General features: G+C 44.1%; 1 protein-coding gene across 1 annotated transcript; it reads left to right on the top strand.

The window, feature by feature from the left end:
* The first annotated feature begins 381 nt into the window (after positions 1-381).
* On the top strand, positions 382-13,730 carry LOC112255722 (brain-enriched guanylate kinase-associated protein-like). The gene is made up of 4 exons (XM_042326289.1): positions 382-951; positions 6,011-6,118; positions 8,817-8,900; positions 11,356-13,730. Exons 1-4 carry the CDS (start codon positions 382-384, stop codon positions 12,853-12,855), a joined length of 2,262 nt encoding a protein of 753 aa, XP_042182223.1. The 3' UTR covers positions 12,856-13,730.
* The last annotated feature ends 2,085 nt before the right edge of the window (positions 13,731-15,815 follow it).

The raw sequence follows: 15,815 nt of genomic DNA, 5'->3' as shown, positions 1-15,815 counted from the left end.
GCGGAGCTGAGCAGACGTTGACAAACCGAGCTCTTCAAAGTTATTCTATTTTTATCTAAATAACAACGTTGAAACAATATTCTAACATCGGCTGATAAATTGTCAAGTACTTACCTTCCCAAAGAGCCATGGACCTCCGACCAAGAGGCAAGAAGGACGACCAAAATGTTGTTGATTCCCAAGATAACGATGACGCTACAGCTAGCAAGATTAGCATTAGCCCTCATAAGCCCAGACGACAGTTCCAGACTGTTGGCTACTCTCCTCCGGGAAATTCAGGATCGTAACAGAGGTCTTTCTCTGAAAATTGATAAGAAATTGGCTGAACTCCATTCTTCCATTGACGACCTGAAATCCTCCATGAATGATCTCCTTTTGAGAATGACTGAGGCAGAGTTGCGCATTAGCACAGTTGAAGATACCATCGCTAGATATGACCAGGTCTTGATACAACTGCAAAAGGACAATGCCTACCTCAAAAACAAGGTAGATCAGATGGAGAACCAGAGTAGACGTAGTAATATCCGTGTGGTGGGATTGAAAGAGGACAGCGAGGGCCGTGACCCGGTTCGTTTCTTCACTCAATGGACCCCGGAGGTCCTAGGCATAATCAACTTCACCAAGCCGCCAGAAATCGAACGCGCCCACAGAACATCAGCGCCGAAACCCCGGCCAGATGAGCTCCCACGAGCCGTCCTGATCAGGTTCCTCCGTTTCCAAGACAGAGAGAAGATACTGCAACTTGCAAGAGCCAAAGGGGACATCACCATCGATGGAAAGAGGGTCCGCCTTTTCCCAGATATGAGCGCGGATCTCGCCAGACGTCGCAAGCAGTTCAGACCTGCCGCCAAAGCACTGAAGGAGAAGAACATCACCGGCTACCTCATCCACCCTGCGCGGATGAAAGTTCAGTACAAAGGCCGAAGCCATCTCTTCAACACACCGGGAGAAGTGCACACTTTTCTCAAAGAACTGAGCAACGTCTGAGCCAGGACGGTCTCTCTGGGGGATAAAATGCAGTTCGTTTGTTTTCTCTTATCCGGATAGAACTGCTGGTATCTCCCGGTCACTATAATTGATTTGTACATTTTCAACTAACCGTATCTTCCCGGGGTGAGTTCTATTACATTTACAGGAGAGTATATTTTGGTTTAGTCCATATCTACTGGGCGAAGCAATAAGTGGGCTTAGGCCCACTGCTTTCCCCCTCATTTATGTTAATCTTTCGAAAAGAGACTCAAGCATCCCTTACCGTGGGCAGTAAATATTCAGCCATAAATATCTATTCACAATGTTTGTTTTCAATTTAGAGAGCTCGCAGGTTTTAGTTTACGCCAAGGTTTAGCTAGTAAGAGCAAGATGGAAAGCGAGCAGCAACGTATCTCTACAAGTGTATTCGTGTTTGATTGTTGGGATTGTTGTTTTAGTCTGACAATCGGGGTGGGTGGGATTTTTATTATGTTTTTCTTCCTTTTTTCTATGTTTATTGTTTCCTTCCTAAAGAGACACACAGGTCACTTTTGTGCTCAAACCAAAGTTGAAACATTTGCTAATTATCTGCATATGATAGATTTCTATTCAGTTACATATTTGAAACCCAACCTATGCTTAATCCACTAAAATATGTCACATTCAACGTAAAAGGTCTTAACAGCCTGATTAAAAGGAAAATAGTCTATACATACCTTAAGAAATTAAAGACTGACATTGTGTTTTTACAAGAAACACATCTTTACAGCCAGTGAACACAAGAAATCGAAGAGGGAATGGGTAGGACAAGTTTTTGCATCCTCTTTTAACTCCAAAGCAAGAGGAACTGAAATTTTGATAAGTAGACACATCCCCTTCTGTGTCAACAACACCATCTCTGATCCCTCTGGCAGGTTTGTTTTGGTGCAGGGGCATATGTTTTCAGAGTCTTGGACCTTATTGAATATTTATGCTCCTAACTTCGATGACCACATGTTTATTCAGAATGTCTTCCTTCAGGTCGCTCAAGCACCACCAGGATGGCTACTGGTTGGAGGAGATTTTATTTTTTGCTTAGATACAGTTCTTGATAGGTCTTCTGATAAACCCTCACTTCTTACCAAAGCCGGCAAGCTCACCATGTCATTCATGAAAGATCTCAATTTACTAGACATCTGGAGACAGTTGCACCCACAGGATAGGGAATACTCTTTTTATTCACACCCACACAAGACACACACGCATAGATAACTTTTTACTTTCGACACAACTGTTTCATAGTGTTAGATGTCGAGTATCTCCCCAGATTGGTCACTAAGCATTCTCCTCTGGTATTATCAATCTCCATTCCTACCAAGGTAAATGAAGCATATAGATGGAGACTAAATTCTACACTCTTAAAGCACTTTGCATTCATCAAAGAGCAGATCAATATTTTTACTTTGACAAACAAACCCTCTGCTCCTGACAGCTTCATTCTTTGGGACACATTGAAGACCTATCTGAGGGGACAGATTATTTCCTATACTAAAGGGCTGAAGAAAAAACACGGTGCGGAACTGAGTGCCCTTGAATCTGAAATCTCTGAGCTAGAGAAAACCTACCAGAGAGGCCCGACTAAAGATCTATACAGGCTTTTGGTAAATAAAAAACTTAAATATAATATTCTGAACACATATCAAGCTGAGAGGGCCATCACTAAATCAAAACAGCGTTATTACGAGCTTGGAGAGAAAGCTCACAAAGTATTGGCATGGCAACTGAAAGCAGAGGAAAGTAAGAGGACAATTAATGCCATAGAAACTCTTACTAATGAGATATCTTTCGACCCTACTGAAATTAATAATACTTTTAAGAAATACTATGAAGACCTCTACACTTCCCAATCAAGCGATGATCTATCAGAGATTGACTCCTTTCTCTCCTCTCTCAACCTCACATGCCTGTCAGGGGAAGACAGCGAGCGCCTGAGTGAACACTTCTCAGTTCCTGAATTGTTGGAGGCCATTAAATCCTTACCTTCTAATAAATTTCCTGGGGAGGATGGCTTCCCTCCAGAGTTCTATAAAGAATTTAGGGAGCTGTTGGTCCCCTACCTTATGGAGGTACTTAAAAAAGCTAGAGAAGACAACTGCTTTCCAGAGTCCTTCTCTCAAGCAGTGATTACTGTAATCCACAAGAAAGGGAAAAACCCACTAAAGTGCACCTCCTATAGACCAATCTCTCTCCTTAACACAGATTGTAAACTGGTCACCAAGATGCTATCTAAGAGACTGGAGTCATGTCTTCCCCTGTTGGTCAACCCAGATCAGACTGGCTTCATAATTAATAGATTGTCCTCCAATAATCTCAGAAGGTTCTTTGATATAATTCACCTTGCTAACAAAAACAAAATACCTAGTGTCGCAGTCTCCCTCGACGCTGAAAAGGCCTTTGATAGGGTTGAATGGCCATACCTCTTTCGCGTCTTGGAAAAGTTCGGTTTAGGTACCGTGTTTGTAAATTTGATAAAATCACTCTACAAATCTCCTAAAGCGAGGATTGCTACCAATGGGATTACTTCCTCCTCTTTCCCTCTTTATAGGGGGAACAGACAAGGTTGCCCAATTAGCCCCCACCTCTTTGCCCTCGCCATCGAACCTTTGGCTGAGGCTATTAGAACGTGCCCTGACATACATGGCTTTGAGGTGGGCCCCCATACCCATAAATTATCACTCTTTGTGGACGACCTTGTCTTATTTCTAACAAACCCAGAACACTCCCTCTCTCACTTGCAGATCCTACTAGTGTTATAGTTCTTTCTCTGGATATAAGGTCAATTTTGACAAAAGCGAAATCTTACCGTTGTCTGTCTTTGACCATCATACCATCAAGCACAAGTTTCCTTTTAGATGGTCGCCTATGGGCTTCACATATTTGGGCATAATGGTGGATGGTAATCTGAACAACCTCTATAAACTCAATCTGGCCAGTTTGTTGCAAAAGGTGGAGGTTGACCATTGTAAATGGATGGACTTAGCTCTCACTCTACTGGGTAGAATCAATGTAATTAAAATGAATGTCCTGCCCAGGTTTCTATATCTGTTTCAATCTCTCCCTATCCCTGTTCCCGCAGCATTTTTTTCCTCTCTCAACAAGCTGACCAGACAGTTTATCTAGCACGGCAAAACCCCTAGGGTTGGCCTGGATAAACTGACCCTTGATTACAGTCAAGGGGGCTTAAACCTCCCCAATTTTAGAATGTACTACTGGGCTGCACAGTCTAGGTTTCTGGCTCAGAGGTTTGACAATGGTCCCTCTCCCTCATGGTTGAACATTGAAAAGCTTGAGGTAAATGATGACACTGGGGCAGATTTGTTTTACAAATGGGACAGAAAATCTATAAAAACCATCACAGACAACCCTTTAATCATACATTCTGTCCTGGCATGGTGCAAACTGCATGAGCTGTTCGGACGAGGGGGATTCCTTTCCCCTAAAACCCCTTTATGGAACAATAGATTGATCCCTATGTTTTTCCAGAATAGTAACTTTAGACCATGGTCTGATAAGGGGATCACTCTTCTGGAACATTGTTACGAGGAGGGAGTTCTTATGTCTTTTGATCAGCTGAAACAGAAATACCACTTGCCTAACAGGGACTTCTTTAGCTACCTACAACTACGAAACTTTATTAGGGTGACTCTCAAGGGACAATAGAACCTACCTAAGATGTCACCTATTGAACAACTCTGCCACGCAGACCAACCACTGTTCAAGACCATTTCCCGTGTATTCGATGCTCTTATGTCAGGACTAATACTGCCTGGGCTAGATAAACCCCGACTTAGATGGGAAAAAGATCTGGGTATTGATCTTGATGAGGATCTATGGAGTGACCTATGCAGGGATGGCGTTACATCCACATTGAACTCCAGATACAGACGGATCCAGCATAATTTCCTCCATAAGCTCTAAATCACCCCATCTAGACTAAACAAGTTCAACCCAGATATCTCCTCCCTATGTTTTAGATGTGGCTCAGATGAAGGAACATTCCTCCATTCCACTTGGCAGTGTTCAAAACTACACGGTTTCTGGCAGGGGGTATGCGATACCATATCCTCAATTCACGCGGTTGCATTCCCTTTAGACCCGGAGGTCTGTCTACTGGGTAACTTTACTAACACCAATCTTAGGCAAAGCCATACTATAAAGCTAACAGAAATATTGCTAGCGATTGCCAAGAAATGTATTGCCTTGAAATGGAAATTGGATTCCTCCCTGCCAGTTGCAATGTGGCTATCGGAAGTTAATAGTTGTATCCCTTTGGAGAAAATCACTTACTGCTTGAGGAATAAGTTAAAGACATTTTACAGAATTTGGCAACCTTTTATTGACTATATGGAGAATCTCCCCCCACATCTCATTGATTGAATCTATATATACTCCTCACAATGTTTCACATGTAATGTATAATATGTAGCCTACGGCAGGTGATCCAATGTCTCGTTATTTTTTTATATATATTTTCTTATTGTATGTTTGTTTATATAATTATTATTATTTATTTTTGTTACGCTCGTCTGTTACTGTCACTTTGTCCTATCGTTGTCTAATATCTTTTCACTTTTGTTTTGAATGTTCTTAATTGGAAAATGCAAAAATAAAATATTTTATTTTAAAAAATGATGCATCCTTTGTCAAATCCTATCACACAACAGGGGATTGACAATTATTGGGTGAAGGGGGAAAGGATCTTGTTGGCATGTAATTGTTTGAGGCTAAATCTCAGGAAATACTAAGGTGTCAAACATTGACCATTGCTTTAACCGCTTTAATTTCTCAGGACTATGATCGATGCTCCCCCCCCACCCCCCCCCACCCCCTGGCAGAGTAATTGATTTTATTTGGGCACTGGCCAGTGAAGTCTTATTTTAATTAAGACCTGCTACTGGCATAGAGAGCAGGAACACTGACTGACTGCTCGACACCTCTTCTCACTCTCCTTTTTCTTCCTGGTCTTTCAATTCCTCCGCCCGCGCTCCCTTCACTCCTTTAGTCCCAGCACCATGAGGACGAGAAAAGAGCGCTGAGCCGGGAGATCATCGCCCTCAACAATCACCTCCTGGAGGCCAAGATCACCATTGAAAAGCTCAGGGGAGACAACGTGAGTATACTGTATAAGTCCGTCGTTGCGCATCGGAGAATCACTGAAACAACTAAAACGGCCAGTTAGACGACCAATGCCTGGTGGCGGCCTTGCCACGTGTGCCACCTATAACATGAACCCAACATAAAAACCTGCGCTGATAGTACATTCTTTGAAGTGCTGCTGTCTGGAGAGAGACACGTGAAAAAGTATTTGCTCCCTTTCAGATTCCCTATTTTTGATACTGAATGTTATCAGATCTTCAACCAAAACCTAATATTAGATCAAGTGAACCCGAGTTCACAAATAAAAAATGTTTTGTACTTATTTTACTTATTGAATTTTAACCAAGTTATGCAACATCCAATTCCCCTGTGTGAAAAAGTAATTGCCCCCTTACACTCAATAACTGGTTTGGCCACCTGTAGATGCAATGACTCCAACCAAATGCTTCCTGTAGTTGTTGATCAGTCTCTCACACTGCTGTGGAGGAATTTTGGCCCACTCTTACATGCAGCACTGCTTCAACTCATTCATGGATAACATGGGTCCCATTGTGCCTGGCGAAAAGCAAAACACTGCATTCCACAGTAAGAACCTTCTACCAACGGTCAAGCATGGTGGTGGTAATCCCAGACCTAATCTCAATTGAGATGTTGTGGCAGGACATGAAACGAGCAGTTCATGCTTGAAAACCCACAAATGTTGCGGAGTTAAAGCTGCTCTGCGTGGAAGAGGGGGTCAAAATTCCTCCACAGCGACGTGAGAGACTGATCAACAACTACAGGAAGCGTTTGGTTGGAGTCGTTGTAGCAAAAAGGTGGCAAATTACTTCTTCACAGCATACAGTACATGCTCGTTCCTTGACAGACTGACTTGGTGAATTCAGGTGAAAGCTATGATCTCTTATTGATGTGACTTGTTAAATCCACTTCAAATCAGTGTAGCTGAATGGGAGGAGACCAGGTTAAAATACTGATTTTTAAGTCTTGAGACATGAATTGTGTGTGTGTGGGCGAGATAAGTGCCTTTGAACAGGGTGTGGTAGTAGGTGCCAGGTGCACTGGTTTGAGTGTGTCAAGAACTGCAATGCTGCTGGGTTTTTCACACAACATTTTCTTGTGTGTATCAAGAATGGTCTACCACCCAAAGGACATCCAGCCAACTTGACAACTGTGAAAAGCATTGGAGTCAACATGGGCCAGCATCCCTGTGGAACGCACCATTTAGAGTTTATGCCCCAACAAATTGAAGCTGTTCTGGGGGCTAAAGGGGGTGCAACTCAATATTAGGAAGGTGTTCATAATGTTTTGTACTCTGTGTACAGTAGTTACTCCTAAATCAATAGGGGATTTGAGACTGTAAGCAGGTTTAAAGCTAGTCTGGATTTGGCCCTGGGGACCTACTGTGTCAATCTACGGTCTTAGTCTCGTTGATGTGAATCCCCAAGCATCTGCCTAGCTTTGCACTCTACCTAGCTCTCTGCAGGGCTGCTGTGTTAGCAAGACACATCTGAGCCATTGGGCATGATGAGAATCCCCTTGAATCCAGGGAGGCTGATTGGGGTCAGAATTAGATCTTACAGGAGAACTTTATCTGTTAGCAGGAGTAGGCAGACATTTTGTCTTAAGGGAATGCTTTGAATTAATTGGAGATGGCGAACTGATTCTAATATGAGGAAGACCAAAGTCATTAGGTTGACTCTGGCTGCATTTACAGATGTGGAAGGAAGAGTTGGATGTAACGGTAAATGTGTCTTTTGTCACCTATTTTTTGTTGTTGTACCTACTTCTGTTAGCAACAGCTTTCACAGCTAGCCATTTTCCTCTGGTTGCAGCCAAAAGCTATTCTCTCAGTTAGCATGGAACTTCTTCAAATCAGAGTCCTGAGAGAAAACAACATGGCTGACATTGAGACATCAATGACTGGATGAGACAGGCCTTTGTGCTGCCTTCAAACTACCACAGTCCCAATTGTTCTGTATGTGAGAAAAAAAATTGCACACAGTTAACTAGAAGGAGAATCAAAGAAATGCCTTTGATGTTTATGAGAGGGCTGTCAGAGTTTGCTGTGTCACAGAGGAGTTGCAGTGGGAAAGCGAGAGCATGGATACAGACTGACAGAGAGGAAGCTTACTAGACCAAGCCTCTAGATCAGAGGAGAAGAGCCCATTTCAGAAGCCCCGTAATGAAATTACAGTGAAGAGCTTTATTGCAATTGAAAAAAGTCCCTCAGAGTTAATACGATTTTGCGGATCATTAATGCCATTGTCAGCGCCACAGGGGCCTGATGAGAAAAACAAGCACTATTTTCTGGGTGGATGGATTTGTTCCGTGGCCGATGATGCGTTTGTTACTACAATTGGGTTCTCCCAAAGTGTTAGACCCTCAGAGCTTTATATTGAAGTAAACATTTGGGGTTGTCACAAGAGGGTTGAGGGGGAAAACAGCTTCAGGATGTAGCAATCAATCTGGAATAAAACATTTTCGGGGGCATTCTTTTCTGTTTGTCAAGCATTGGTAGGTTAGCAACGCCACATGCTGAAATGACTGTTTGGTCCCATTCTACTTGGTTGTAGTAATACCATGTCATTACATGTAGCAACCTATTTGAAACAAATGTTGGTCAGTTACTCCCACTACAATTTATACACTTCTTAGTCTACATGGCATCCCAACCTATGACTCAACAGTGTTTAATCTTTCCCATTTCCCAGGACCTTTACAGGAAGGACTGTAACCTGGCAGCGCAGCTCCTCCAGTGCTCCAAGTCACATCACAGAGCCCACAAGCTATCTGAGGTGAGTTCTGCGCTGCTCTACACTCACAAGTAGCCCCACGTATCATTTCCTCTGTTGATTTCACCGTGCAAAACCGCCTAAGACAACATCTAGTCCACTCGAAGGGGAGTAGGAAATGAGGTATGAGAGAGAAAAATCGTCACAGTTCCTCATTAAAAAAAAAATCCTCAAAAGACGTGGGACTACCTTTTAAACATAAGGTCACGCATATATGGATGAAGTAGTAATGTAGCTCTGGTATGAAATTGACAGAGTTATTGAGGTACTGTAGGATATCAGCATCCACAGCTGCTGACTCATTCGGCTCCCCATAATCATACTCCGATGAAATAACAGTGATTGGCTTTTGAAAGCACATTCCTCCTTTCGAGTCGACAAAGTGACCAATTCCAGAGCATTGACGAATCCATCACAAATGCAGCGATGAATATAGCCGAGTGCGATCAAAGGGATGCGGTATGATTTGCACTGGGACTTAACTCTGCTACCCAGCCAGAGAAAATGTATAGTGTACAGAGGAGCCCCTCGGGAAAGCTGCTGAAAACGGCGTGTTGGAGTGAGACGCATTAACCCTGCAGTCTCACCTACTTTTCCACTCAATTCTCAAATGGGGAAAGCAAGGCTGCAAAAAAAAATAAAAAAATAGCTCCATACTTCAAAACACAGGTATTATTTCTGCTAGGTGTCTATTTTCAACAACAACAAAAAACAACAGTGGCTATTTTAGATTTTTTTTATTCTCAGCTGGAGACCTTGAGCACTGGTCTAATTTAAATTGAAGCTGCTCCCGGTTATTTTTATTTATTTATTAAGGGCCTACACACAATACCCAATAATATCAGAGTGGAATTGTTTTTCGAACTGTTTACAAATTAATACAAAATGAAAAGCTGAAATGTGTTGAGTCAATAAGTATTCAACCCCTTTGGTATGGCAAGCCTAAATACGTTCAGGAGCCTAAATATGTTCAGGAGCCTAAATACGTTCAGGAGTAAAAATGTGTTCAACAAGACACATAATACATTGCATGGACACAATAATAGTGTTGAACATCATTTTATAAAATTGACTACCTCATCTCTGTACCCCACACATCTGTAAGATCCCTCAGTCGAGCATTTCATTTCAAACAGCTCAACCACAAAGACCAGGGAGGTTATCCAAAAAGGGCACATATTTGTAGATGGCCCAAAAAATAAGCAGACATTGAATATCCCCTTTAGAGCATTTTGAAGTTATTAAACCACTCTCCATATTTTTAGGATAGTGGTGGTTGCATCATGTTATGGGTATGATGTTAATTGTTCAAAATAATTAACGGAATGGATCTAAGTACAGGCAAAATCCTAGAGGAAAATCTGGTTCAGTCTGCTTCCACCAAACACTGGGAGATGAATTCCCCTTTCAGCAGGGCAATAACCTAAACAAGGCCAAATCTACACTGGAGTTGCTTATCAAGAAGACAGTTAAATGTTCCTGAGTGGCCAAGTTACATTTTCAACTTTAATCTACAGCAAGAATTGATTGGTTGTCTAGCAACGATGAACAACCAATGACAGAGCTTGAACATTTTAAAGAATAGTGGGTAAATGTTGCACAATCCAGATGGGTAAAGCCCAGAAAGAGAGACAGCAGTAATTTCTGCCAAAGGTGCTTCTACAAAGTACTGACTCAGGGGTGCGAATACTTATGTAAATGAGATATTTTGGGATTTAATTTTCAATAAATGTGCAAACCTTTGGTGTGGTGTAATATGTGTTGCTGGGTGGGAACAATTTATTTAAAAAAAAAAAACATTTTGAATTCAGGCTGTGACAACAAAATGTGGAATAAGTCAAGGGGCATGAATAGTTTGAAGGCATTGTACAAGTGAGGGTTGATGAAAGTGTGTGTCTTGATGTACCTTTGTCCATGCGGATGTGTGTATCCTACAACTTAGCGATTGTAAACTGAGAAATTAGAAAAAGAAGGGCCAAAGCACAGTAAACGGAGGGGTTGTGGTCGGCAAAGTTCTGACAAGTTCATTAGAGGGTCCCAACGGGTGTCCGAGCTGGCCTGAGTAAACACACAATAATAATTTACTTCTCCAAACTCAAACTCTAGACTGGAGTCTAGGGAACAGCATTGACAAAAACAGCTGTGCGGATGTGGCAAGCATTCGATAATGGTGTGGTTGTGAATATGTATGGGGAGTTTTGATAGTGATCGTCAGCATTGTATGAATCTATATGCGGTCTATTTTTAGGAATGCTTTGTTGTAGAAAAAGTTATGCTGGTAAAATAGTTAAAACATTACTTTGTTAGAGCAGTAGTAGTCCTCCTTTGTTATTGATTGCTGTAATTTCTGAATCCATCTCTTAAATTCACTCCCATTTCTTCCTTTGTTTGGCTATCCAGGTTTCTTTCCTTTCTCTCTTAGAATTTTTCCTCACCATCCCGCTCTCTCTCTTTCCAGCTGCCCATTGACTTCCAGGAGCGGGTGAGCTCCCACATAGAGAAGCACGGATGCGACGTCACAATGGCACTGTGCCACTCATCCTACTCCGATGCTGTGCCCACCGCCGTCATCGCCAAGGTGCTAGAGAAGCCCGAGCCGGGCAGCAGCTGCCCAGTCACCCACTCAACCAGCCCCCAGCCATTGGTGGACGGGGGCCATGACCATGACTTCGTGACCAATAGCGTGGGCGGTGAAATCTTTCAGCGCCGTACCGCCTTCCGGACTGCCGACCTGTACTGTAGCGACACGGCCCTCTACTGCCCCGGGCGCTGGCAGGAGCGCAGGCAGAGCGTAGAGGTCCACGGCCTCCCCAAGGATCTCTTCCTCCAGGCCCAGAACTCCAACCCTCAGGAGGTGGTCTTCCATTCAGGTAACTTCTCCCAACACAGGGCCCCCTCCTTCCACGGAGAGTTTACTGTGGGCTCCTTGCCGCTCTCTAGCTCCTACTCCAGCTTCAGTCAGGCTTCCGAGGAGGAGAAGGGAGGAGAAGGCTGCGGCGGCGGCACCAGCAGCGCCATGTCCTCCTCCCACCAGGCGCTCTACATGGACTGGCGGGATGGGGGGTACGGTGAACACAAGAGCACCTCTTCTTATGAGAAGGACAGCCCTCCCAGCCTCAGCCTCTTACCCAAGTCCCACAGCTTCCAGCACATGGCGATGCTGCCTTCCCCCAACCCGGCGAAAGGCGGTGGCGGCTCTTCGCCAGCGTACGTGCACACGCCGTCCTGCGGCTACAGTGAGCCATACCACTCGCCCCACCTAGCATTGTTGCACAGCCAGGGCTCGGCCCAAGGTGGAGGAGGACCCCGGGCGGTGGAGCGCTCGGATAGCCAGGCCAGCATAGTTGTCCCCACCGAAGAAGAACTGTCTGGAAGCTGGAGGCAGCTGAGTGTAGAGGACATCAACTCGTACTCCTACAACTGCAATCCGGGCCGCATGTCTCCCTACAGCTTTTCTGAGCAGCACTTCACCTTCCAGGAGGGGGACGCGAACGTCTCTCTCCACAGCCATGTGCTGGACCAGTGCTTGGCCGCTGCAGTCGGTGGTGGCGGACTCTCACCCAGTCCCAAACACCCCAGCATGGGCCTGCGGGGCAGGCACCAGCCCCTTTACAGAGCCAAGGAGGACAGCCAGGACTCAGAGTGCAGCCAGTTCCTCTCAGGAAGCTTGAAGGACAAGGAGAGCGGGGCAGCTGGAGTGGCACGGGGGACCATGAACAAGGAACATGTGGATGCGAGCCCCAACAGCTTGGCCGAGTCCTTAGACCACCAAAGCTCCCTGGAAGCCCCCGGTCTGCAGCAGCAACACTACCAGAGGGAGAGAGTGAGGCCCAGCCTAAGCCTAGCTGTTCCCAGGAAGAGTTCTCAGCACCACCAAAAATTTGGAAGCACAGGAACAGGACTTAACAGGAAGGACAGTCTTACCAAGGCCCAGCTGTACGGCACCCTCCTGAACTGAACAGCTCGGTAACACTTTAGACTTGACAGGTATAATGCATTATGATGCGGTTATAATTAATTGTAAGACTTGTCATAAGCACGTATGACCCCTTATAAAAAGTCTTAATATTATCTCAATGGCCAAATAACAGCAATTGTGAGCAAGTTGAAAATATACTTCATAAAAAGCCATAACATATTGTAACCTTGTAATAAGAAATAAAAAGCTCATGAGTGCTTATGACAAGTAATTTAAAAAAAAAAATACAATTATACCGGTTAGCTTGAAGTAGTGTTACCAATAGCTCTTCCTTTTATGCGTGACGATTATGTACATCATGTTTCCTGTGGCAAACACACAGTTGGTGTGGATTTGAGATGTTTTTGTAATCCGGGGAAGGCAAGCTTCAAGCTGTCAGATGCTACACAGCTGTGGGTTTTTTGGGGCTGTTTATGTCATGATACGGTGTAGTTATCAGAGAGACCAGACACCAGATTTCCTACAGTATATCATCCCTTATTCTCCGAGACAGCCATTCAGCAAGCTCAAAGCTATTTTGGAGAAGGCTCACAAGACAAATTATCGCTTAACAATTATGACAGTATTGAGGCAGTAACTATTGTACTAAATACATAAGCTATTAGCATTTGAAGTATGTCAGTAACACAACATAATTTAGTACAAGCATAATGTCTACCATTCATTTTGGCAGACAGGCAGACCTATGCTGTGAGAGCTGAGCGCTCCAAGTTCCCATCAAACCCCTGCTATTGAGAATTTCATTACAATGGCATAAAACCAACTAAAGGCTACATAAACTCCTCAGCAAAAAAGAAAAAAAAGAAACATCCTTTCACTGTCAACTGCGTTTATTTTCAGCAAACTTAACATGTATAAATATAACACGATTCAACAACTGAGACAAGTTCCACAGACATGTGATTAACAGAAATGGAATAATGTGTCCTTGAACAAAGGGGGAGTCAAAATCAAAAGTAACAGTCAGTATCTGGTGAGGCCACCAGCTGCATTAAGTACTGCAGTGCATCTCCACCTCATGGACTGCACCAGATGTGCCCGTTCTTGCTGTGAGATGTTACCCCACTCTTCCACCAAGGCACCTGCAAGTTCCCAGAATTTTTAATGGGAATGGGCCCTAGCCCTCACCCTCCGATCCAACAGGCCCCAGACGTGCTCAATGGGATTGAGATCCGGGCTCTTCGATTGGCAGAACACTGACATTCCTGTCTTGCAGGAAATCACGCACAAAATGAGCAGTATGGCTGGTGGCAATGTCATGCTGGAGGGTCATGTCAGGATGAGCCTGCAGGAAGGGTACCACATGAGGGAGGAGGATGTCTTCCCTGTAACGCACAGCGTTGAGATTGCCTGCAATGACAAGCTCAGTCCGGTGATGCAGTGAAACACCGCCCCAGACAATGACGGACCCGCCACCTCCAAATCGATCCCACTCCAGATTACAGGCCTCGGCGTAACGCTCATTCCTTTGAAGATCAATGCGAATCCGACCATCACCCCTGGTGAGACAAAACCACGACTCGTCAGTGAAGAGCACTTTTTGCCAGTTCTGTCTAGTCCAGCGACGGTGGGTTTGTGCCCATAGGTGACATTGTTACCGGTGATGTCTGGTGAGGACCTGCCTTACAACAGGCCTACAAGCCCCCAGTCCAGCCCGCTCTCAGCCTATGACAGACAGTCTGAGCACTGATGGAGGGATTGTGCGTTCCTGGTGTAACTCGGGCAGTTGTTGCTGCCATCCTGTACCTGTCCCGCAGGTGTCATGTTCGGATGTACCAATCCTGTGCAGGTGTTGTTACATGTGGTTTTCCACTGCGAGGACCATCAACTGTCTGTCCTGTCTCCCTGTCTTAGGCGTCTCACAGTACAGACATTGCCATTTATTGCCCTGGCCACATCTGCAGTGCTCATGCCTCCTTGCAGCATGCCTAAGGCACGTTCACGCAGATGAGCAGGGACCCTGGGCATCTTTCTTTTGGTGTTTTTCAGAATCAGTAGAAAGGCCTCTTTAGTGTCCTAAGTTTTCATAACTGTGACCTTAATTTCCTACCGTCTGTAAGCTGTTAGTATCTTAACGACCGTTCCACAGGTGCACGTTCATTAATTGTTTATGGTTCATTGAACAAGCATGGGAAACAGTGTTTAAACCCTTTACAATGAAGATCTGTGAAGAAATTTGGATTTTTATGAATTATCTTTGAAAGACAGGGTTCTGAAAAAGGGACGTTTCTTTTTTTGCTGAGTTTATGTATCCTGCTGTCTCGAAAGCTGTTAACTTCTAAGGCCTCATTTTCTCATGTACAAACTGCATGTTGTGCATTTGGAAAGTGTTCAGACCCCTTGACCTTTTCCACATTTTGTTACGTTACAGCCTTATTCTAAAATGGATTGAACCCCCCCCCCCATCATCTACACACAATACCCCATAATGACAAAGCAAAAACTGGTTTTTAGAAATGTTTGCAAAATTCTAAAAACATTTAAAACTGAAATATTACATTTATATAAGTATTCAGACCCTTTACTCAGTACTTTGCTGAAGCATTTTGGACAGCGATAACAGCCTGACCAAGGCCCTTCTCCCACGATTGCTCAGTTTTGCCGGAGTCCAGCTCTAGGAAGAGTTTTGGTGGTTTCAATCTTCTTACATTTAAGAATGATGGAGGTCACTGTGTTCTTGGACTTTTGATGATGCAGAGATTTTTTGGGACCCTTCCCCACATCTGTGCCTCGACACAATCCTGTCTCTGAGCTCTATGGACAATTCCTTCGACCTCATGGCCTGGTTTTTGCTCTGACGTGCAGTGTCAACTGTGGGACCTTATATAGACAGGTATGTGCCTTTCCAAATTATGTCCAATCAATTGAATTTACCACAGGAGAACTCCAATCAAGTTGAAGAAACATCAAGGATGGTCAATGGAAACAGGATGCACCCG

Source organism: Oncorhynchus tshawytscha, linkage group LG08, assembly GCF_018296145.1.
Source record: "Oncorhynchus tshawytscha isolate Ot180627B linkage group LG08, Otsh_v2.0, whole genome shotgun sequence".
NCBI lineage: Eukaryota > Metazoa > Chordata > Actinopteri > Salmoniformes > Salmonidae > Oncorhynchus > Oncorhynchus tshawytscha.
This window is presented reverse-complemented; position numbering and strand designations above follow the sequence as displayed.